Source organism: Adiantum capillus-veneris, chromosome 13 (genome assembly GCF_014529385.1).
Source record: "Adiantum capillus-veneris isolate H3 chromosome 13, ASM1452938v2, whole genome shotgun sequence".
Lineage (NCBI taxonomy): Eukaryota > Viridiplantae > Streptophyta > Polypodiopsida > Polypodiales > Pteridaceae > Adiantum > Adiantum capillus-veneris.
Window position 1 is genome coordinate 1,015,994 of NC_140943.1, and position 24,520 is coordinate 1,040,513.

The 24,520-nt window shown below is 44.4% G+C and overlaps 1 protein-coding gene and 1 pseudogene across 7 annotated transcripts in view; both read left to right on the forward strand.

The window, feature by feature from the left end:
* Positions 1-1,649: 1,649 nt before the first annotated feature.
* LOC147443498 (uncharacterized) lies at positions 1,650-3,633 on the forward strand (annotated as a pseudogene).
* A 1,767-nt stretch (positions 3,634-5,400) lies between these two features.
* Positions 5,401-24,520, forward strand: part of LOC147443499 (cyclin-dependent kinase F-4-like) — a 65,712-nt gene continuing 46,592 nt past the window's right edge. For 3 of the 7 annotated variants that reach the window (XM_086526309.1, XM_086526310.1, XM_086526312.1), the window contains exons 1-5: positions 5,401-5,557; positions 5,959-6,109; positions 8,414-8,492; positions 8,710-8,778; positions 8,865-8,954. In XM_086526309.1, coding sequence (XP_086382435.1) covers positions 6,006-6,109; positions 8,414-8,492; positions 8,710-8,778; positions 8,865-8,954 — 342 coding nt within the window. In that variant the 5' untranslated portion in view covers positions 5,401-5,557; positions 5,959-6,005. Of the gene's footprint in view, positions 5,558-5,958; positions 6,110-6,263; positions 6,600-8,413; positions 8,493-8,709; positions 8,779-8,864; positions 8,955-24,520 lie in introns of those variants that run through there. The other 4 variants (XM_086526311.1, XM_086526313.1, XM_086526314.1 and 1 more) reach the window with 4 other exon arrangements.

The following is a 24,520-nucleotide window of genomic DNA, read 5'->3' on the forward strand; positions in this document are numbered from 1 at the left end:
ATAGGCACCAATAATAGCTTAACTTGGGACTTGATGAGCATTGGAAAGAAGCTAGTTTTGTCGCATACGACAAAGAGCTACTAAAGAGGGTAATTGAATCTAGCAAAAGGGTTTCAACTTAACCTACTTTGGTAGTTATTTGTAGATTGTACCATTCAACCTAGTAATATTGACCATTTAGTCTCTAAATTGTGGAACCATCTTTGAGATACCCATCTTATTCTCAATCAAGCATAGTCAATTAATAGACTATAAAAAATGAACTACACTACCGACCTGATAATCCTGTACGAATGTCATCCAATTGTGCTAGCCGGCGAACAATGTTTGAGTCGAGCTACAAAAAAGCAATGTGAATAGTTAAACATATCGTCTTGCAATGAAACGTCACAGACTAAAATTGCAAAGTATATAGTGCACGTCATGCAGAGGTGCCATACAAAAGTATGGTGGAGAGTTGGCACTGTGGTCTCTCCAAAATTATAAGAAACGGAAGCCGTGCCCTGCCCCGTAGCGTTTATGTGTTGCGCCAAGCAAACGCATAGTCATGGGAAGCTAGATACAGATAACGAACCTTGTAGTGTTGACGAGTTGAAGTCGTGCTTGTGCAATTGAAACGTTAAGACAAATATAAAAGATACAGGATATAGATTAAACTTAAAGAGAAGCGGATCTAACTTTATTTTCTACATCATAGACGTATTGGACTCCTACGTAGTGCGAGAAGTGCCCTCACTTTGCATCCTAAAACCAATGAGCCAGATCTTTGTGGCCCATTCCTTGTTGGGCATATCTCGCAATCGATGCATTTCAAGAGACGACATTTCAGACATACATGTCAACCAAGGCAGTGCCATATGCCTTCAAAGGGATTTGATATACGGCCAAAGCACTACGAAGATTAACGAGGCCTTTCCCTCGAGTCCTTGACTAGAACTCTCCTTGTGTTTAATTTTCTAATGTATGTGTGTTAAGGTGGTAGAAGGTGACCTCCTTGTACTGTGGGAACAGCTGTGTGCTTGGTTGGCTTTTGGCTAGAGAACAAATACAGCCTTCAAGAGAACTCTGTGTTTCCTTCAACAAGGTCTCCTATGGCAAATTCGCAGTGGTGATGGAGCAAGGGGACATCATCATGTATGCTTCCACACCGGTCCCTTGTCTTACAAGGTGGTGGGCTTCTCATCCATAGACGGGAACAACATGACAATCACCTCTGTCTACTACCCTTCTCGCTACACGGACATCACCTTGACATACAACAGTGAAGGGGTAGTTGTGATCTTTTAATAGAAGCGCATCAGCAAAACGCTTGAATGCTACAACTCCTTCCAATGACAACAACATTCACGTTTTCTTCAGGCTCGATTAGGATAGGAACTTCTGCCATCTGCATTGCCATTAGTCTCATAGCATCAACAGAAAAATGTGTTGAACGGGCCTGCAAAGGCAACACACACAACCGCCTGTTGCCATGGAGAAGTGATTGTTGCAATGAGCCAAATAGTGATGTACATGAGGTACTCTTCTCTAACTCACAACACTCTTACTACACATAGAGAGACATATCCACTAACACACACACACACACACACACACACACACACACGATATACACACATACACTTGCCATACCTCTTGCAGATACTTACATGCCACACTCTTTGTCATGTTACAGTAACACAGGCACACACCATGTCTATCATGCATGCGCATCGCCTAAAGAAATATGAAGCTTGCGCAGTTTAGCAAACCTCTACATGGCTTCGTGTCAACTCTCGGGGTCCTTGCCGATAGAGATTGGCAATTTTCAGGCATTGACAAAGATGGATTTCACTCACAATCTCCTATCCAGCCCTATTCCTGACTCCACAGGCCGCCTCCAAAACTTAACCACTCTCATCATGCCCTACAATCTTTCCAATGGGTCTCTTTTGGTTTCGATGAGGAACTGCAAAAGTCAGCAAATTGTGGATCTCTCTTTAAATCAGCTTCGAGGTGTGCTTTCGGATGAGCTTGTGAACCTTCAGCTTGTCAGTTCCCTGTCTTTGGAGAATAACCATTTCAATGGGCCATTACCATCTTGGTTGGGCAGCTGGACAAGGGTAACTTCTCTCTTGTTGGCAACCAATAAGTTCTTAGGGAGCATACCAAAAGAGTTGGGTGACTATTCTTCACTCATCACTTTAAGCTTGGATGGTAATAAACTCTCATGCTCTATACCTGGTGAGCTCTCCAAGCACCCCACCTCTCACAACCATTCTTGAATAGGGACTATTTTAATGGCACTATCAACACGACATTTTGGAAATGCACTGCTTTGTTATACATAGAACTCACTAGCAATCAGCTCACAGGGAACATTCCAGGATACTTTGCAGGGATGGAAATGCTAGTGGCAATGACCCTTGCCAAATGGAATCCGACTCCCTTATGGAGATATTAGCAAGAGACAATTACCTCACTGGAAGTTTGTCTCCCCTAACCTCAAAATATTGCATGAGCTGTGCTTGGATAGCAACCTTCTCGAAGGGTCCCTCCCGACCGAGCTGGGTATGTTGGCGAATCTTACCACCCTCACTCTTAGCTCCAACATCTTCACTGAAGCAATTCCTCCTGAGCTTGGTAGGTGTTCACAGCTTGCAACCCTTGATTTGGGCAGTAACAATCTAGGTGGCCGAATACCCGAGGCAATTGGGAACCTACCTGGGCTAGATTGCCTTGTTCTATCGTATAATCAGCTCGTTGGAACAATTTCAGACAAGATATGCTCTTTTAGTACAGAATTCAACATACCAGACTCCATGTTCACCCAGCACTTTGGAGTATTGGATCTCTCTTACAACAAGCTTAACGGCAGCATACCTCCTTAAATCGGCAAATGCTCTGTTTTGGTCTATGTGTTGCTTCCAGGTAACATGTTGAGTAGCAACATTTTGGGGGAGCTTTTGTCCTCCATAATCTTACTATCCTAGACCTCTCGCAGAATGGTTTGGTTGGCAGTATCCCTCCGTGTTTGGGAGAATTGGGCAGGTTGCAAGGCCTGAACTTGGGCCACAACAAGCTCACCGGCCAAATCCCTGCAGAGCTCGGTAAAATACGCAGCCTGGTGAAGCTCAATGTTTCCCACAGTGACCTCTCTGGACACCTGCCTATTCCTTTGGGATTTCTTTCAGAATTATCACACTTGGACTTAAGCCATAACCATCTGACATGGGAAATCCCTTATGAGTATGCGAGGATGGTGTCCATGGTGGGCTTCTACGTCAACAATAATAACCTAACAGGAGGCACAACTTCTTATGGAATCAAGCACAATCTGTAGATTTCAGCAACAACTATTTTGATGGTGTCATTCCCAAGAGTTTGGGAAACCTTTCCGGCCTTTTCTACTTGGATTTGACAGCAATCAATTTCATGGCTATTGGTGTCTTTCAAGCGGCTTATCTAGATTTTTCTGACAACCACTTATCAAGTAGAATTCTAGATGAGCTTTGTGAACTTAATGGGCTTAATTTCCTTGATCTTTCCCAAAATGAGCTCGAAGGAGATGTTTCGCCATTTCGTAGCTGTGCCAGATTCTCCTCTAGTTCTTTTTTGATGAACGGTGCTCTCTATGGTATTGGACAAGTATAGTCAATTGACGGGTTGAATTTTCCATCGTAATGAAATAATGGCTGCCTTCTTGTGCTCATCGACCTATTAGAAGGCATGCATCTGTGCGTGATAAGTGGACTGCCTCCTTGTTCTTATCCATCACCTCATCAGGAGACATGCAACTCAGGGAGAAATTTCAAGAGGGTGATGATCTTGCAAGGGAGCTACTTCAAATTGGATGGCCAGTAATGTGCACCATCGATAGTAAAGATGCAAATAATGGCTCCCTTCTTGCGCTCATCAACCAATGCAGCAGGAGGCCACCAGCCTACCAAGGTCAGAAGAGTCACAGAGACCCGAAGAATCAGCATGGCGAAGACCCAACGCAAGGAAGGAGTGTCCGCAAGGTCCTTTTCATCTTCATGATCCATAGATTCTTCAATGTCTCCTTAAAAATATTGCTTGAGGGAAGATGCTGATCTGCAATGTGCTACGATTGTGAGAGAATCCATGTTTAACAAGGCTTTAAAATGCATGCATAGGTGATTGCATCTGAAGCTCAATGCGTATATGAAGCTCAATACATGTCAACCAACGCATAGGTGATTGCATCTGAAGCATCAATGCGTATCTGAAGCTCTACGCATTTGTTGAAAAAAGCCCATAGCTTCCTAGCACCACATTTGGCATACATGTCAACCAAGGCAGTGCCAAGCACGACATTTTTTATCAACAGCCCCTGACTAACAATATCTATGTGAACTCTTTTGCCCATACCAACATCTTGCATCATGCTAGATGCCTTCAAGTTGCGTGTGTAGGTCATTGCATCAAGAGCTCAATGCCACATGCCTTCGAGATAGAAGCGTAAGGTGACTGTATTTAAAGAGTTGCCTTCTCTTTGCATCTGCTGAGAACAGCCCAGAGCTTCCTGCCCTACCACTGTTGGGCATATCCCGGGATCAGAGCATTGCAAGAGACGACATGGAAGCTCATCAAGCACTTTTTGTGCTTTATGAAGTACACCACATTTGGCATACATGTCAACCAAGGCAGCGCCAAGCACAACTTTTTTTGTCAACAGCTCCTGACTTATAAAATCATCATGAACTCTTTTGCCCATACCAACATCTTGCATGATGTCGAATACCTTTAAGCTGCATGCGTAGATCATTGCATCCCTTATCTTTGCATTTGCTGAATGATGTTTTTTGTCTTTTGCCCACACCAACATCTTGCCTGATATCAAATGCCTTCAAGCTGCATGTGTAGGTCATTGCATCGCAAGACAAGATCATGCCTTTGCAAACCCTCCGACTAGCTCATGTAAAAGGGCATGCCTTAGCAAGCAGTTTGTCAAAAACGGTGGTCTACTTTTTGGATTCGATCATTTTGGTTGGACGAAATATCCTGCCACTCTTGTGAGAAATTGTTGAAACCTTGCTTGTCATGCTTGCAGAGTCGTGGTGGCCAACTCTGTGCAGGCCTAAGATTCAGGGCACAAATGAGATCTCAGGTTTTGTGGCTCATGTGAAAGGGCCTGCCTTCGCCATCAGTTTGTCAAAAACGTTGGACGGAATCTCCTGCCACTCTTGTGAGAAACTGTGCTTTACCATGCTTGCAGAGCCGTGGGGTGACCAACGCAAGCACACATAATAAAAAGCAACAATATTCTTGTTACTTGTTTTTCTGCGAGGCTCCTGGCCATGAGATTCCAGTTGTGGGCAATGGCTCTGATCATGCCAAGTGGCCATCTGTGGGCTCAAAGATCGACCTTTGGCTCACCAAGTAAATATTAAAGATTGCTGTTGCTACTATTGCTATGAATAAGAATACGAGCGGATTGACACGTGTGAATCACGACTTGTAGATGGATTTCCCAGCAGAATTTTCGCTCAACGAGCTTGAGACCAGCCAAAAGGACATGGAGGCGTGCCTGTTCCGCTTGTAGCTCATCGTTCAGGTACGTTTCCCAGCCTAGATCTTCATTCTCTTCTGCTTTTGGTCTCGCTAGATTTGCCTCTGCGTTTCTTCTATTATTTTGGATCTCATGAAGGTTTCCGGCTTACCATGTGATCTGTTTGCCCTTTTGTGCCGAGTTGGATCTACGCTTTGAACGCGTTTCTGCTGAGACATCAGAATGCTAGACTTACCGATCACCTTATCTCGCTTTTGAAGATGCGTTTTTAACATGAACATTGTGTATTGCCTTTAAACACATATTATATTGAAGTTTCTTGAGTTTTCAAGGCATTCGCAGGCTGTGTGTTCTTGCATTTTGGCAGTTTAGTTTGCAAACATAACCTTTTTTTTTGTTCCTATTTTTACTACATTGTGCGAGCTTAGAGTTGGCTTCTCATGCAGCCACATGTGTTTCGTGTACCTTTCTGACAAACTGCAAAGAGTTGGAGATGAGCAAGCAGTGGGGTTCAACATTAAATTACATGGAACTTCAACCTCCACCTTGGCAACATCACTGTTTAAGCAAAGCAGAAATACAGGCAAAGAAATCGAGGTGTATAAAGGACATCAGTGGATAATTCATATGCAACCTTCACAGTTGGGAAGCTATCACCTTTTCATTTTGGCTCATTTTTGTATTGATGGATATACGTTTTTAGTTGTTCAAGGATATACTTAGTGTACTTTTTGAAAAACAACCACTGCAGGCTGCTATCCATATGGTGGATGGGAAGGAGGGCACCCTGTACCATTAGGCTTCTGGACCATTTATTCAAATGACTAGCATTAGTGCTATCAACCTTCACGCAACAAATGACTAGCATATTTAAATTATGACTGCACTGGAATCTAGGTGGTTTCTCAGTTTCGACAACCCCGGCTACTTTGGATTGAGATCATTTTGCCATTATGAAGATCCAGATTTATGGAACACAGAGTGTTGCCCTCGCTTTGATAACAGAAAAGACTTGAATTGCCGTGCTGCGGCATTATTGGTGTGCTTCTGAAATTTAACTGCAGGCTCAATTTACACTCATGGAGACGTAAGTCTTGCTCCTAATATTACGTTAGTTGGGGTTAATGTGTGCTTGTGTTCATGTCAAATAATGGAGTTTTGGTAGTTTTTAGCCATCATATCACCTGATATTTTTTCACATGTGGGGTTCCTTGAGGCTGTTTCGTAATATATAATCTCTGCTTTTCCCTATTTCCCCATTGATAGCAGTGAAGTTCATAATTTGGGGTATGATTAGAGTTGTTTGTTGTGACAGTGTAGAGCTATCCTTGAGAAAATTTAATTTTAGTTATATCACTTTCTTCTGGACGTTATCTACCTGCTGTTACAGTTGTCTATCATGACATTGTAGAGCTACTTTTGAGAAGAATTTTGGAAGCTAATTTAATTTCTTGTGACACCACCTCATTGCAAGCTACACTCATGTCGCGAGACAAATTTCAAGAGAGGCCATTTGAAGTTGATTCTTTTGAGAAATTTTTCGGGTGTAGCTGTCAAAATTTTAAGAGGCCATTTGAAGTTAATTCATTATCACACTAAGTGAGTGGATGTATGATTGGTTTTTCTTAGCACTATGACTTGTTGTAGATCCGAACAGTGCCATCTTTGTGCTCAATGAAAGTTTTGCACCTTTTAACTAACTTCACCACACCATTTCCTAATCTTACTTGTGTATGTTTGCTGTTTGGGTCTCTGATTATAACTATGCAGAGGCTCTCACATTGTCGATGTAGGAGTGATGCTTCTGTGTGATGCTAGAATCCTAGACTAGGCATTACTCAACGGGCAAAGGGACGGATGGGCAACAGAGATTGAACTGGCGAATGATGGGCTAGGCAGAGGAGCATTCAGTGCTTGAAGTTACGAGCATGAATACAAGCAAGAGAGAAGAGTGGGTGCTCCAATTTGCTGGTTGTGCTTCTTGGACGCATTTAATTGTTGCTATTGGAAGAGGACACACCCGCAGGGCATTTTGCTGCACAGACACCTGCTGAGGGAAGCATAGAATCTGCAATGTTAATTTGCAGTAAAACTCAATGAAGACTTGCTAGAAACACTCTTTGCCTTACTTAAAACAGATGTCGAAGCCAAATACAAAATTTTAGCCCTACTCACCTGGGTCTCTCTACTTTTGACTCTGATGCTAGGTCTGATAATATGGAGGAGTTTAACTAGTACTTGTTTAGGTTATACTGAAAGGTGTGCAAATCTTGTCTTCCCCCTGTAGCCAGGGTGACACATGCTACAATGGACAAAACATAGAGCTGCAACCCTCAAATTGCACGATGCCAGAGGTGTATCTTGCCTGCATAACCCTGGAATTGCTAACGATTGCTGGTCAGCACACGGTGTTGAATCCCGTCCCTCAATTTTTGGCTTATCCTTGTATTCTATTTTATGTATCTCTTAAAACGGAAACATTTCATCTCTGAATAATCTTCATTAACACATAAAGCTTGTGTAAGTATACAAATAAGCCAATTGGTAATACCAGGAAGGAATTGTTAAAGCCCGTGAAGCCTTAGGATACTGCCAAAAGCACTTTCAGAACTAGGTTTTTTTGTGACAGTGTTTAAGTGGATGATTCCTATCAGCTGTGTTTGCAATAGTAACACTGATAGTTTTTGTTTGATTGCATACTCTTTTGGAAGGAATCTAATTAACACTGGCTGAAGGCAAAATTTGGTTTGACCCTTGGAGGCTTGGTGTGTCTAAAGGAATGGTCATTTCATTAGATGTAACATTATTTTGTTTGGGTGCATCATGCTATTACAATTGAGAGTGTGTAATATATTAGTGAAATCTGTGCTTAGTAAGGCCATTATCTGTTATCTGTTTTAGGTACAAGCTGATCAAGCAAGTCGGTGATGGTACTTATGGCAGTGTTTCAAAGGCAATAAACAGGAGGACAAATGAAGTTGTATGTTGCTTGAGCTTTGCAGCTTGCTTCCTTTTTTTTTGGGGGGGGGGGGGGGGAGGGGGGCGGGGTTTGGGGGGGGGGGTACAGCTTTGAGATTTTGTATGTCATTGAGATCCAGTGGGAAAAATTACTACACAGCGTGCATCCCTACTTCTCTTTGTGTCGGCCTCCGGTGAAGTGGTCTGAGTGGACTTGTTTTACTGTATTCATATGCCAGGTAGCAGTGAAGAAAATGAAGAGGAAATTTTATTCCTGGGAGGAGTGCATGAATCTTCGAGAGGTTAAGGTATGATGCATCAAGTGTTTCCTGAGGTAATACTGATTGCCCAAATTACATGTTTACCCCGGTGTTGCCACATGCTTGCTCTGCAGTCTTTGCAGAAACTAAGCCACCCGAACATTATCAAGTTGAGGGAGGTCATTAGAGAACGAGATCACCTGTACTTTATTTTTGAATACATGGTACGCTCATCTCTTTTCTTCAAGTGAAATGGTGCCTTGTGCTTTGAGAATACCAATGATCTCAATCAGGGATGCTAGATTGTTTTAGCTCTTTGTGTGCATTAAGATAAGGATTTTGTGTTGAGCATCTGTGTTTGTCCTCCGAGATTCTGTTGAGAGATAGTGTGCTTGATGTACTGGTGGATTGGTCATGTCAGATTCCATCTTCACCCTTTGTTGTCCCCAGATCCTGGGTCTTGTTTTGTACCCAAGATTTGAGTGGGTGTGTTAGAGAGTTTTGGAGGTCATCGATCTAGTGAGTGAGGGTTTCTTTGTGGCTGTGCCTGGCCTTGTGAGGCTTTTCTAAAGTCTAGATATCATGGAAATTTCACTGAAGCCTGTCCGGTATTCGCACCACTAGCCGTTTTCAGAGGGCACCTCTCACAAGTGAGATGATGTGGCATGAGCTAATGGGCCCCTAGGGGCCATTGAAGTAAAGAAATAAAATCCAGCAGGTTTAAAAACTTTACGTAGAGGATGACACATGGCCATCAGCGCAATATGCGCGGTGTTTTCCTCGCTGCCACGTGGCAGTCCGGACAGACATTAGTTTTTGGTAGATTCTGACATAGCTTTTGGGCCATCTGAAAAGAAACTGGGACGCCCAGATTTAGGGGCCCCTTGTACTCTTTATAAGGAGCCTTGGCGGTGGGCTCTACAAATCAGCTTGGTAGCAGATTACTAAGGATCACCTCCTGGCGGTTGTACCTTTGTGATTATCAATAAAGAAAGAAATAGTAAAAGGGGTGTCGGTCTTTGGGGCTAGTGCATTTGGAAGCGGAACTCTGCCGCTTCGTGTCAAATCTTTTCTCTCTTTCTTTCTATTCAAGTTCAATTGTTGCAGTTTTTGTTCATGTGTTGCTATTGATTTCTCGCTTGGGTGTCCAAGCCTATTACAGTGGTATCAAAGCTTAGACAATTCTTCTCCAATGAAGTATCAGAGCTTAGACAATTCTTCTCCTACGAAGCATCCAATCTATTTTTCAACAGCACACATGGGGTCTAGCAGTGGATCTGACAGAGAGGACAACATGCCATCGATTGCATGTTTGCGGGAGGATGATGTCACGGGGACCGGCACCACCTGCCAACGGAAAAGAACAGACTAAACATCTTTAAGCACTTCAAATAACAATTGAACTGAGAGAGATCCACGACATATGAGATTGAGAGTGACTGAGTTCCACCCCAAGAGAGCACTGGCCCCAAACCTTGGCACCCCTTTTGGTATTACTTTATATTGCTTGAACTCAGTACAATGCCGGTACTCCAGACTCTGCACCTCCACGACATGGGACTGTGCCAGAGATTGAGCCTATGGCACATATTTAAAGGCCCTTGGCCTATGAAAAGCAGTTACATGAAAAGCTTCAAACTCAAAAGCATCTGGTCCAAAAACATCTTCCCCATAATCTGCCAGCGCAAAATAGGGAATTCCGTACAACTGCCATGTCAGCACCTGCCAACGCAATTCGCGGAAGTCCGTACAACGTGCCATGTCATTAGTGTAAATCACGGACGTCCGTACAACTGCCACATCATCACCTTTTTTGCAAGAGATTGTGTGTGTGTGGGGTCCCGTTTTATTTTAAGGCTTTAGGTCCCTTGGGCTTCCCATCAGACGGGGTCCCATAAGTTGGTGGGAACTCTTCTTTAAAATAGGCCACTCGGCCAAACTTTGCAAGTTGGTGAAACTTCTTCTGCTCCTTTTGAGGCTATGGGTTGATCTGCTATCGCCAACGGTGGCGATGGGTTGGAATCTAAAAAACGCTGGCTGATCTGGCGCCTTGGGGGTTGAAAACTGAAAAACGTTGGGTCTGATGGCTGGATCTGCATGACGATGCGGCGAGGCTATGGCTGAAAACTTAAAACGCTGATGCTGATGGGTTGATCTGGTGTAAAATGCTAGATGTAACAGACTTGGACACTCCAAGTCAAGAATCAACCGCGACAGCACCAAATAACCACTTCAAAACAAGTCACAGATCACAATAGATGTACACTGGCCCGGCGGAGTTCCGTGCCTAGAGATATTGGCCCCACAGACTGGCGCCCCTTTCGGTCTTTCTTTATATATTAATCAAATCAAAGTACAAGAGAGTTGCTAGGGTTTCACTCTCAGACTCTGCGTCCATATGCTCTGAGAAGTGAGGCCCTCACCACTAATTTAAAGGTTACAAGGGATGCCCAAAAGCAGAGCCCCAAAAGCTTCAAATCAAAAGCAATTGCTCTCTCTCTCTCTCTCTCTCTCACAGAGAGTCAAAACTTGAAAGCAAAAGCATTCTCTCTCTCTTTCTCATATTGTAGAGAAAAAGCAAAATTTGCGTCGCTCATCATTTTTTTTTTTCAGCCTCCGCGATTTTTGAAAATTAGGGTTTCTGGCAAAAATTAGGGTTTGCAGGAATTTTAGGGTTTTTGGCAGAAATTAGGGTTTCTGCTGTCCGCCACGTCCTCACTTTGTGACATAACCCCCTCTTGAAAGCATTTTAATCGATCGCGATTACACCTGCAAAACCGACAAAAGCCATAAACCGTCTTAGCAGACACTGACTGTTAGTACCTACGTACTAGGAACACACATCTAGCACATGTACAAAATCGACAGTCACATCACACGACATCACTGGACATCACCAGACATCATAGGACATCACATGACATTCAACATTCATTCGGATCTTAGGCCATGATTTATCGGCAATGTAGCTAGTAATCACATCTAGGTCCAATCGGGACCTTATCGATGTCCGATTGACTAACCCCTATTGCAACCATGTCTATTCGAGATCAAGTAGACCAAAATGCTGCAGTCATTTCCTCTATCAGTTCCTGCACTCACAAGAAGTCAAGAACAAATCAGTATCATAATCAGGAATTCCATTTTATAAAGTCATCTAGCAGAATACTGTCAGCTCTCAGTATCCCTGAAGCTCAAAGAGACATCAGTGACTTTAGTATCAAAATCAAGGCATCTATTGACAAAGGAGTGGAGTGACTCCCCTCTTGTGCATCTCACTGCACCAGATCTCCGGCCAAGCTGAATTCTGGGTTCCATTTGGAGTAGACTATGCTAAACCAAAAGCATCGAGGTAAAGTTTCACAATCCGAGGAGTAATGTTAGGTCCTCCTCCTCCATCCACTTCGCATCAAATGCAGGAAAGTTCTTGAACTTAACCAAGAATTGCCTTCGGACTTTACCTTTCTTCGTATCGTTATGTGCCAAAATCTGTTCAGGAACAAGGATCTCCTCCTTTTCTTCCACTTCGGGTTGCTCATCAGGCTCTCCATCATCAGACACATCACCCTTAACAGGTTTCAAGAGACTCACATGCAATGCATTGTGAATCCTCCAAGTATCTGGCAGTTTCAATCGGAAGGAGACATCATTTATCTTGTCAGTGATCTGGAAAGGTCCGTAGTATCGCATACTAAGCTATGGAAAAAGCCTCTCCTTTCCCTTTTTCTTTCGTAGGGGTGCCTTCTCAAAACGTAAGAGCACCCAATCATCCTCCTTCAATTTCAAGTCTCGACGATGGCGATCCACATCCTTTTTCTGTCGTTCTTGAGACTCCTACAAAGTCTCGCGAACCTTGGCAATAGCTGTATCCAAATCTCGCGAATATTCATCCGCTTCAAAAATCTAATCTTTCGTGCTCAGGAAGGATGGAACCTTCGCAACACTTTCAACAATCTCACATGGCGTCTTCCCCGTCAAAGAGTGTATCGTGTTATTGTAGGCAAATTCCACCAAAGGTAATTTCTTTTCCCATTGAGTCTTCTGATCCGAGATACAAGACTTCAATAAATCTAAAACCACTGAATTGGCAATCTCAGATTGCCCGTCAGTCTGCAAGTGGAATGATGACGAGAATTGCAACTACGTGCCAATGTTCTCCCAAATTGCCCTCCAAAACAAACTCATAAATCTGGGGTCTCTGTCGGAGACAATTGTCTCAGACGTGCCATGTAATCGGAAAATCATCGTGATCATTCTGTGTATACTTTCCTAGGGGCGGGTGGGTATGGGTAAAAGGGTGTAACAATCCCTGTGTCTTATGCCTGTCAAACTTGACCTTCTGGCATACTGCGCACAACTCTTCCACGTCCTTTTTGAGTCACGGCCAAAAGAAGTATCTCTCTATCCCTTTCATGGTGGTAGCAATGCCGCGGTGACCCGTAAAAGGTGGACAGCGGCATTCAGTCATAACCTTATCCCTTAACGGTTGTGTAACGCACAACATAGTCTTTCTCATCGCTACTGTCTCCCCATCCCGAATCCGTGTGAAAATATGTGCAAAATCTTTATCTGTGGCATATTGATCGATCATATCCTCGAAGCTCCTATGATGTATCACGGAAATAGCAAGAACCAACGGTTTCCGAGACAAAGCATCTGCCACCACATTCTTCTGTCCCTGCACATGGACAATCTGGAAGTGGAACTGTGACAAGATGTTCGCCCACCGCATCTGCTTTTCCGAAAGCTGCTTCTGTGACAAGAAGTAGCGCAAACTCTGATGGTCTGTAAAGACAATAAAATCCGCTCCGAGTAGGTAGTGCCGCCACTGAGTAAGAGCATGGATAACCGCCAAAAGCTCTTTCTCATAGATCTGTGTTGTTATCTTCGGCCTAGAGAACAAACGGCTCTCGTAAGCTATGACATGGCCTTCTTGCATCAAGACCGCACCCAGACTATGACCACAAGCATCACAATATACTTCGAATGACTTCTGCAAGCCTGGCAAAGTCAAAATAGGTCTTGTAGTCAATTTCTCTTTCAATGTCCGAAAGGCAGTCACCTTTGTGGGTCCCCACAAAAAAGGTACTCCTTTCTGTGTCAAGGTATGCAAAGGGGAAGCAACCTCTACAAACTTTCGTATGAACCGCGTGTAGTATGAACACAGTCCCAAGAAGCTTCTAACTTCATGGACATTCCTCAAGTCGGGCCAATCACGGATAGTCTCTATCTTGGCCGGATCCATTTGCACTCCTGCTGGTGACACAATGTGTCCCAAAAAGTGAATCTCTGGTAGGAAAAATTCACTTTTCTTTGCATTAATCACTAACTTGTGATGTTGTAATGCCTGAAAGACCTGAAGCAGATGATCTCTGTGTACTGCCTCATTCTTGGAGAAAAGAATGATGTCGTCAAAGAAAGTGCCAACAAATAGCCTGTACTCTTGAAAAATCCTATCCATCATCCGGTTAAATGTCGCAACAGCATTGGTTAAGCCAAAAGGCATCACCAAAAACTCAAATAACCCAAAAGTAGTCCGAAAAGCTGTCTTGTAGATGTCTCCCGGCGCTATCCTGATATGATGATATCCACTCTTCAAGTCAATCCTGCTAAAGCACGAGGATCCCTGTAACCTGTCGAGTATATCATCGATCCTAGGGATCGGAAATCTGTTCTTGATGGTGATTTTGTTGAGAGCTCTATAATCGATGCACATTCTCCAAGATCCGTCTTTCTTCAAAACCAACAACACTGGAGAGCAATACGGTGAAGTACTAGGCTGGACAAGACCCTTTTCCAAGAGGTCTTTCACTTGGTTCATAATCTCTTCATTCTGTGCTCGGCTCACACAGTAGGGTGGCCGGTTCGGTGAGGTGCGTCCAGGTATCAAATCAATGGTATGATCTTCAGGCCCTCTGAAAAGCAATCGGCATGAGTGTGAGAAAAATCTTGGCGTTCTTTAGATCAGGTCAAAACATATTCAACCTTTATCCATCGTTTAGTTCTCTCCCAAAAGAATGAGTAAGAAATTGAAGTTCATCAAGTACAATCTCTAAGCGCTTCATTTATCAAAGTCGCTTTCTCGGCCCGGTAGTCAACCACGGCGTAGTTCTTGTGGTACTAAGGGATCCTGAGTGGAACGTCACTCGCGTGCCCTGAACACCCCTGTCATTGCAAACGAAGTTTGCCAATGCTCGGTTTAATGGCAACATCCCATCCGGGTGCTAGTCGAACCACCTCCGCTTGTGGCGTCAGTCTGTCGGGCGTAATTCCAAATCGAGCCGCCAATTCCAAGTGAAAAGAAGTTTGCCTCGTCTCCTTCAAAAGAGCTTCCTGATCCTTTACTTTGCCCCAAAAGCGGCAAAGTTTGTACTTTCATTTATTAGATTCGGTGCAGGTCCCACGTCATGTAGTACCAGTTTTGCTTTTCTATCTGTCTTTTCTGCCACATTCGTCAGCTGCTCTCGAACTCTCAAGCCTGTCGTCGTCCTTATCATTGTGTTCTTTCTGTGCCTTTTTAGGGCACTTCGCGGGGATATGTCCATGTTCCCCACATCCAAAGCACTTCCCCTCTCTGATGAAGCTAGCTCTCTCCTCAGGAATAAGCTTGGGTCGTGCATCCTTTTTCTCTGGGTTGCTCTTTATCTTTCTACTTTCATTCCCAGAAGTCTGTTCGGCTCGTTGTGTCATGGCCTTATCTGTGGGGTAGGTCAAACTGCCAGAGTGAATGGCAAAGCCCCGCTTCGCATGACTCATCAACTCCTAAATAGAAGCTGACTTCTCTTCCAAGCAGTGATCTCGGATCTTTGTAGGTAGACCCAAGGTAAACCGCTCAATCTGTTCTCTGAACGAGATCTTCTTGAATGAAGAGGCTGGTAGAAAAGAGCTCCAGAATCTTTCACAATAAGCATTGATTGTGTCTTTCTTGGTCATGCGAAGATGGTTCCAAGCAGCTCGTATATCTCATTCATATTCTTGCGTTAACCAAGAAGAAATAAAAAGCTTCTTAAATTTTAGCCATTTAACTGGCGCAGTCTTGTTTAAAAGAAGCGTGGACCACCAAGTACGAGCATTCCTCTTAAAGTAAGAGGCAGCTCTCCGAATCTTGGAGTGCTTTGAATAGCGTCCTCCCGCGAAAGTGATGTCAAACTGTTGAATAAAAGACAAAGCCTTCAAAGCATCTGAGTATCCTGAAAAAGTATCAAACTTGATCAAGTGGCCACCTTCCTTAAACTCTCGGACTTTCTTGCTTTTATCTTCGAGAAAGTCATACTGGTTGGCTTTGTAAAAATTCTTCTTGTTTGCATAAAAGTTTCCGTTGTCAGAGTCTGAATTGTCCGTAGACGAGTCCTATGTAGAATCGTCACTCACTGGGCGAGACTTAGACTTCCTTGCCTTTTTCTTGCCCTTTTCGAAGCGTTGTTTCTTGCTTCGCTTTTTGCTTTTCCTGTCATCTTCGCTCGAGTCTGAAGAGCTAGAAGAACTGTCAGAAGAAGAAGAAGAAGAACTGGGTAGGTCTTCAAACTTGACGCGCTTCTTCAATTTCTTTGCCTTGTCAAATGTTGACCGACGATCCAAATATCGCGGGAAGTCAGTGCCTTTCTTTTGCTTTTTGCCGTGCTTTTTGCCTTTCTTTTGCACGTAGAAAAGCTGAGCAATCCGTGCATCAACCATGTTCTCCAGTTCCTTCTCCGTATATTTCTTGGAGGTTGAAGGTTTCTTGAGAGCGGGTTTCGGGAGTGGTGTTGTGGTTCTTTGCCACTCCATCTGTACCTCTTCCAAAGAGGTCTGGTTCATATATTTTGCCATCTTCGGGTCCTTGGCAAAATTGAGCCTCATCTTTGTTGCATTGCCAATCAATTGACGACGCTCCATCTCTCTTTGCTCCACCTGAGTAGGCGGAGGCGGGCCATACTCTCTGTCTGAATCTTCGTTGAGATCCCAGCCCGCATCTCCAGATGAAGAGGGAGTCGACTGATCATTGCCTGAAGCCATAGGTGCCGCGGAAAAAAAATAAATTCGGGGATCGGATTTCCCGTAGAAGAGAAATCGGCCGTGCTCTGATACCACTGTAACAGACTTGGACACTCCAAGTCAAGAATCAACCGCGACAACACCAAATAACCACTTCAAAACAAGTCACAGATCACAATAGATGTACACTGGCCCGGCGGAGTTCCGTGCCTAGAGATATTGGCCCCAAAGATTGGCGCCCCTTTCGGTATTTCTTTTTATATTAATCAAATCAAAGTACAAGAGAGTTGCTAGGGTTTCACTCTCAGACTCTGCGTCCATATGCTCTGAGAAGTGAGGCCCTCACCACTAATTTAAAGGTTACAAGGGATGCCCAAAAGCAGAGCCCCAAAAGCTTCAAATCAAAAGCAATTGCTCTCTCTCTCTCACAGAGAGTCAAAACTTGAAAGCAAAAGCATTCTCTCTCTCTTTCTCATATTGTAGAGAAAAAGCAAAATTTGCGTCGCTCATCATTTTTTTTTTCAGCCTCCGCGATTTTCGAAAATTAGGGTTTCTGGCAAAAATTAGGGTTTGCAGGAATTTTAGGGTTTCTGGCAGAAATTAGGGTTTTTGCTGTCCGCCACGTCATCACTTTATGATACTAGATTAAGCTGAGGTACTGTGGGTACTTGGTACTGACTCTAGGGTCACTTATATATGTTGGGTCGGGTAATCCAACTTAAAAACCCACGGTTTCTAAAATGGTGCAAAATGTCACTTATTCTTAAGTTGATGAACTACTAATAAGAGGTGATTCACATGCAGATAAATACCTAGGCTGAGTACTAATACAATTGTATAGGAACACTGCCGAATGCCTACATGTAGCAGACATTGGCCATGCTCGTGTGCGATCAGAGGGTATGCAACTAATCTAAAGTGCCTGGACATGCACGTCGTGCGTACAACTGTAACAAACTTGGACACCCCAAGTCAAGATTCTATCGCGACACAGCATAGATTCACTTTAAAACAACTCACAAAAGACGACACGACCCGGCGTAGTTCCGTGCCAAGAGGTATTGGCCACAAAGACTGGCGCCCCTTTTGGTATTTCTTTTTATATTAATCTGTATGCAAAGTACAAGGGAGTCCGTGGGATCTTACACTTAGACTCTGCGTCTAGATTCCCTGAGTAATGAGGCCCAAAGGACTTATTTATTGTTACACGGATGCCCCAAAAGTAGAGCCTCAAAATTAGTTACTCAAAAGCTTCTCAACCGGAAAGCATCATGCCCAAAAGCTGGCCAGCGTAATTTGCGAAAATCGTACGGATTGCCACGTTATCAGCCCATCGTGTTTTATGAAAATCTGTCAGCGTAATTTGCGGGGGTTCGTACAATTTGCCACGTCAGCGTGTCGGCGCGTTTTTCGGGCTGCTGTCACGTCAGTAGGGGATGTGTGTGTATCCGGGGGCCTGCCACGTCACCAGTTTGTGACATACCCCCCTCTTGAGAGACTTGTAATCGCTCTCGATTACACCTGCAAAACAGAGAGGCCATAGACTGTCTTAGTAGACACTGACTATTAGTACCGACGCACTAGACACGACACATCTAGCACTTGTACAAGACGACAGTCACATCAACAGACATCACAGGACATCACTTGACAGGTTGGCTTCAAAATTTTTATCTTTCGTGCTAAGGAAGGGTGGAACCTTTGGAGCACCTTTAATGATCTCAAATGGCGCCTTTTCCGTCGAAAAGTGGATCGTGTTGTTGTAGGCAAATTCCACCAAGGGCAATTTTTTTTTCTATCGAGTCTTTTGATCAGAAATGTAAGACTTCAATAAATCCAGTACAACTGAATTTGCAATCTCAGATTGCCCATGTGTCTGTGGGTGGAAAGATGATGAGAAGTGCAACCCTGTGCTACTACTGTTCTCTCAAACAGCCCTCCAAAACAAACTCGTGAATTGGGGATCTCTATCGGAGACTATTGTCCGAGGCATGCCATGTAACCTGAAAATCTGTGCAATGAACAATCTCGCTAAATGATTTGTCTTGACTATTTTCTTCCCTGGAATGAAGTGAGCTTGCTTGCTAAATGTGTCGGTGACAGTCCAAATGCCATCATGCCTACTCTGTGTCTTCGGGAGATCAAAAATGAAATCCATAGCAATACTTTCCCAGGGGCGGGTGGGAATGGGTAAAGGGTGTAACAATCCTTGTGCATTATGCCTGTCAAACTTGACCTTTTGGCATACTAAACAACTGCGTACAAAGTCGTTGTCACTTGACACATACAACCCTACAGCATGAACAGGGTTCAGTCAGTCAAGTCAGTCTAGAATAGGAAGTGATTTGGCACTTTTGTGAGTCTGTTCGCAGGCCGTGCATGACCAGTCACTTAGATTAGATGCATGTCCTCCGGTTGCACACAACATGATCATCAACATTCCCAATAGAATCCATCAGAATCCATCAAAATCCATCAAAAATCCATCCGGGGAATTTTCCAGTGCATTAAACCTATTTTCCCTATTTTTGACATTTTTCACTTATTTATTAAGTGACTTTTGTTGGGAACTAGGTAGGGCAAATTTGCTAAGATAATATTTAAGGAAACCAGAACTAGCACCCTGGCAAAAGAGGCAGCAGGAGCACTCGCTCAACCGGCAACTTCTCAGTAGAACCCCAGATGCCCTAGCGTTTTTGCATCACAGCAGAAGGCTTGCGTTTTGGACCAGATCAGCCAACGTTTTTGCATTGGCAACAACAAGAAGCAGAAGACTCCCAGCGTTAGCAGATTCTTCACAGCAAGACCATTTTCAGCCTTAGCGTTTTTGCATATGCAAGACACTTCCGCGTTTTTGCAGATCTTCGCGACCGAATCCCCACAAGCATCAATGTTTTCAGTTTTCAGCAATTAGCACCCGTAGGAGAACCCCCGAACCTCGCAGATGTCACCTTCCCGCAACAGATCCTCGCCGCACGGTCCGATCCCGTGCAGTTCACAGTTTCAGCCCGGAAAACGCAGATTTCAGCATCTGCGTTTTCAGCGCGTCGTCGTTGCATCATCGTCATTACCATCGTCACCGACATAGAGTCAGAATTCAGTAGATAGAAGTTTTACAGATTTCAGCCCTTAGAGTTTCCAGATCTGAGTCCGTCTCGTCGTTGTCCTCAACGTCGTCGACATCGTCGGCAAGTCCAAGCATTGTAGAGATTTGTGCAATCATAAGTAGACCGCTCTTGCCATAGAGAGTGGGGCCCTTGGAGGAGGGTTTGACAACATCCTGGTGTCGTATTCTTCTATCTCTTAGTCTCAACACCTTCATTCACAGTGTTCATCCACTTTGTTTGTGATCACTTGCACTCTCTCATTAAAGAACGAAATGCTCTTCCTTCCCTAAGTAAAAGGAACCTTGAGCACAGTTCGGAGCACTCATCTTGAGCAAAGTTCAACATTCACTTCCGCTGCACCTTACGTTGGTATCAAAGCTTTGGTAGTCTTCTGTATCACTCAAGACAAGAACCACATTTTTTTTTTTTTTTTGCTTGTTGTGGTCGCATGTAACCCAAATCCTCTTGGGCGTGTCGATCCCTAATCGTGTTTTTGAAGAGTAACAGGAATCCCAAGAAAGAAGGGCTTGTCCAGCCTCCCCTTGTGCCTCTTTTCACTCATTGAGAGCGGACCGTGCCCTTAGCGGCCGGCCAATCGACGTGAGGTGGGAAAAAGAAACCTTAGTGTGAGCGCAAGGACACCAAGGGGTGTGCCTGCGGAAAAGAGTAGAACTCGGGTGAAGAGAAGATCCTTCTCTAACACAAATTGCAAGTGAAAGAAGAACCTCAAGGACCTCAAGACCTTGAAGAACCCCAAGAACCAAGACCCACAAGAACTCTCACAAAACGGGAGCGTACACGAGCACTTAGAAAAATCTGAAAATTATAATACTTTGCAAACATGAGAGAAGGGAGAAGATCGACATAGTATTGGGGACCAGAAGATGGGCTGGTCCCCCCTCCCGTTAAGAGTATTCTTTTGTTCAGAAAGAATTCTTATACAAGCACGAGACCCGAGGAAACCCCTCCGTTCTGTAACCTTAGACCCGAAGGTCGTGCTTTCCCGTAAAGGGCTTGGGCACAAGGCCGTTCCTTCCCGTAAGGGGACTTAGGCGCGAAGCCGTACTTTCCCGTGAGGGACTTAGGCATGAAGCCGTACTTCCCGTAAGACGGGAGATTCCTGCAAAACAAACCACACAAAGCAACAATTCTCAATGCGTATCAACACCTAATACGTGTCGCTCCTTGCTCGGAGAATCGACCTCCGTACTCAGTCGTCACGCGAACACTTGCAACATCCGTCGCCAGTCTCTACTCCAGAATCCCAGCGCTACCACTTTCTGCTACTCCCGGCTTGTTGAAAACTGGAACGTTGGCTTATCCTTTTATAGGGTCTGGCACCTGGCGGGAATAGAGGCCCAAAAAGTAGAGCCTTGCGCTCCTAGAGAGAGGGGAGAGAGAGATCGCAAATTCAGCCCACTGCGTTAGCTTTAGCGCTGGCTTTTTTTTTACAGAGCCTTGCTTGCTTTATTTTATTAATAAAAGGGCTGGTCACTTAAAAGTGACCCGCCACTTTATAAAATAAAGTGTGAACCTGTTCAAACTTTAAAAACTCACTCAGTTAGTGAAAACAATGCTACACGAACACATTCCAGGTGTCCCCGGGTGCAGGACACGACACAGATGCAATGCAGAGACAGACTCCTCGCGGGAAATCATGAAGGGAGTGACCTTCAGAAGAACCGACCAATACTTGTCCACATAAGTCGTTACTCTTTCATGTTCCTTTTGGGCAAGCCAGTCCCATTCCTTTCGTATGTCCTACTCGAAGTCAGGTGGAAGAAATTGTTCATAAAATTCAGATTTGAAGCTCTCCCAAGTTCTGGCCTGAGAACCTTCCAGAATCTTGGCTAACCACCAATTACTTGCCGTTTCCTTGAGGTGCATCCCCACATGGCGTAATTTGAGTCTTTCTGTGAAGTGCCCATTGGTAAAGGCAACTTCAAACTGTCTGATGAAGGACAGTGCTTTGGAGATGTCTCTCCGTCCGTTGTAGGTTTCGAACTTGATGTCCTCGTCGCCCGATTTGAAGACTCTCATGCGATGTTGAGACTTGCGACCATGCTTCTTGAATCGAGGCTTATCTTTAGGTTGATGTAGGGTAGTAGCAGTAGTAGCGGCTTCCTTCTTCTGACGAGATGATCGAGAAGTAGAAGTATAATGTGGAGAGTAAGATGGAGATGAGATAGAGAAGTCCTTGCTCTCGTCTAGCAAAGAGAGCGCTTTTTCCTGGCCTTTCCTTGAAGCAGGCCGTTCATTCCGATCCGAGGATCCCTTGTGCACCTCGGCACGTTCTTCTTCTCTTGCCTCCTGTGGTCTCACGCCAACAGTGTTGTCTGGATGCTTGGCTGCATCAGTTCCATTCGTTTTCTTCATTCCGCCCAAAAGCTTTTGGACGTCTGGCAGCAGTAAGATTTGTTGCAAATCCGCAAGCTGAGCTTGCACTTGTTGAAGCTCCTCTTCAACGCTTCTCCCTTGGCCCGACATGGTTCTTCCCGTTTTTCTCGGAATCGTCCTTCTTTGCAGAGAAAGAGAGGAGTCCGGGCTCTGATACCACTGTCACAAAACGGGAGCGTACACGAGCACTTAGAAAAATCTGAAAATTATAATACTTTGCAAACATGAGAAAAGGGAGAAGATCGACACAGTATTGGGGACCAGAAGATGGGCTAGTCCCCCCCCCCCCGTTAAGAGTATTCTTTTGTTCAGGGAGAATTCTTATACAAGCACGAGAACCCGAGGGAACCCCTCCGTTCTGTAACCTTAGACCCGAAGGTCGTGCTTTCCCGTAAAGGGCTTGGGCACAAGGCCGTTCCTTCCCGTAAGGGGACTTAGGTGCGAAGCCGTACTTTCCTGTGAGGGACTTAGGCGTGAAGCCGTACTTCTCGTAAGACGGGAGATTCCTGCAAAACAAACCACACAAAGCAACAATTCTCAATGCGTATCAACACCTTATACCTGTCGCTCCTTGCTCGGAGAATCGACCTCCGTACTCAGTCGTCACGCGAACACTTGCAACATCCGTCGCCAGTCTCTACTCCAGAATCCCAGCGCTACCACTTTCTGCTGCTCCCGGCTTGTTGAAAACTGGAACGTTGGCTTATCCTTTTATAGGGTCTAGCACCCGGCGGGAATAGAGGCCCAAAAAGCAGAGCCTTGCGCTCCTAGAGAGAGGAGAGAGAGAGATCGCAAATTCAGCCCCCTGCGTTAGCTTTTAGCGCTGGCTTTTTTTTTAAGAGCCTTGCTTGCTTTATTTTATTAATAAAAGGGCTGGTCACTTAAAAATGACCGGGCACTTTATAAAATAAAGTGTGAACCTGTTCAAACTTTAAAAACTCACTCAATTAGTGTAAACAATGCTACACGAACACATTCCAGGTGTCCCCGGGTGCAGGACACGACACAGATGCAATGCAGACATAGACTCCTCGCAGAAAAACATCTGTGCTCCCGCGACTGTACCTGCTTTTCGTAAAAAGCTTCATTGAACCCATCTTTATTCTTCTGCTTGCGTTCTTACGCGTATTTTCTTACTCAGTTCAGATTTCCTCCTTAGCCTACGGGATGCCCCCTTACTGATGCACCCGTCACCCATCATGTGACGCATCAGGGGCACTCGTAACCCGGCCCTTTCCACGGAACTTACGGAAACTCCTTCGCGATGTTTACCGTCACCCATCAAATGACACATCAGAGTTTGTCCGTTCTTGATGGCAGTTCCTGTAGCTACAATCTTTTAACAGTTCTTAGTGCACATAATAAAATATGCTAAAAAAGAGATTAATCATTAAAAATAAGAAAATAATCCAATTAGCAACATCCCTCTGGCTTCTAAACAGTTGACCTCAACTGTAGTGCTTGGACATACACCTCTAGTATCTCGGGATAAGCTGCCAATTCCTCCTGCGTCATCCACTGAGCGTCTAGATTCGAATAGTTCTTAAACTTAACCAAATACTTTCGTGTTATCTTTCCGGATTTGAGAGACCGCTCCTGATGACTTACTATCTGCTCCGGTTGGAGTATTTCTTCTGTTTCCTCAACCTCAGGAGGTTCCTCAACACTAGGTTGGCTTGGAGGCCGTCCGACATACGGCCGGAGTAAACTGACATGGAAAGCATTATGGATCTTCCAATTAGGGGGTAGCTCTAATCGGAAGGTGACATCATTCACTCGCTCAGTGATCTTAAACGGCCCATAATAACGGGTAGAAAGTTTTACCACTTTCCCCTTATGAGACGCTTGTTTCTCAAGTCTTGCCTTTTCAAACTTGAGTAAAACTAACCGTCCTACTGTTAAGTCGAGATTCCTTCTGTGCTTGTCTGCAGCTTTCTTATGCTTTTCCTGAGAGCGTAGAATAGCTCTCCTAACTTGCCCATAGGTTGTGTCCAAATCCCGAACAAATTCATATGCTGCAAAGATCTTATCCTTAGTTAAAAGGATGGGTAGAAGCAAAGGCTTACCATAGAGAAACTCGAAAGGTGCTTTCCCCGGTGATGAGTGTATGGTATTGTTATACGCATACTCGACCAGAGGCAAATATTCTCCCAGTCAGATTGCCGGTCTGACACATAAGCTTTTAACATATCCAATACTGTGGAATTGGCTCTCTCACTTTGCCTGTCCGTTTGAGGATGGTAGGCAGATGAGAAATTCAGCTTCGTACCAAGATTATCCATCAAGGCACGCCAAAAATTTCCTGTCATGCG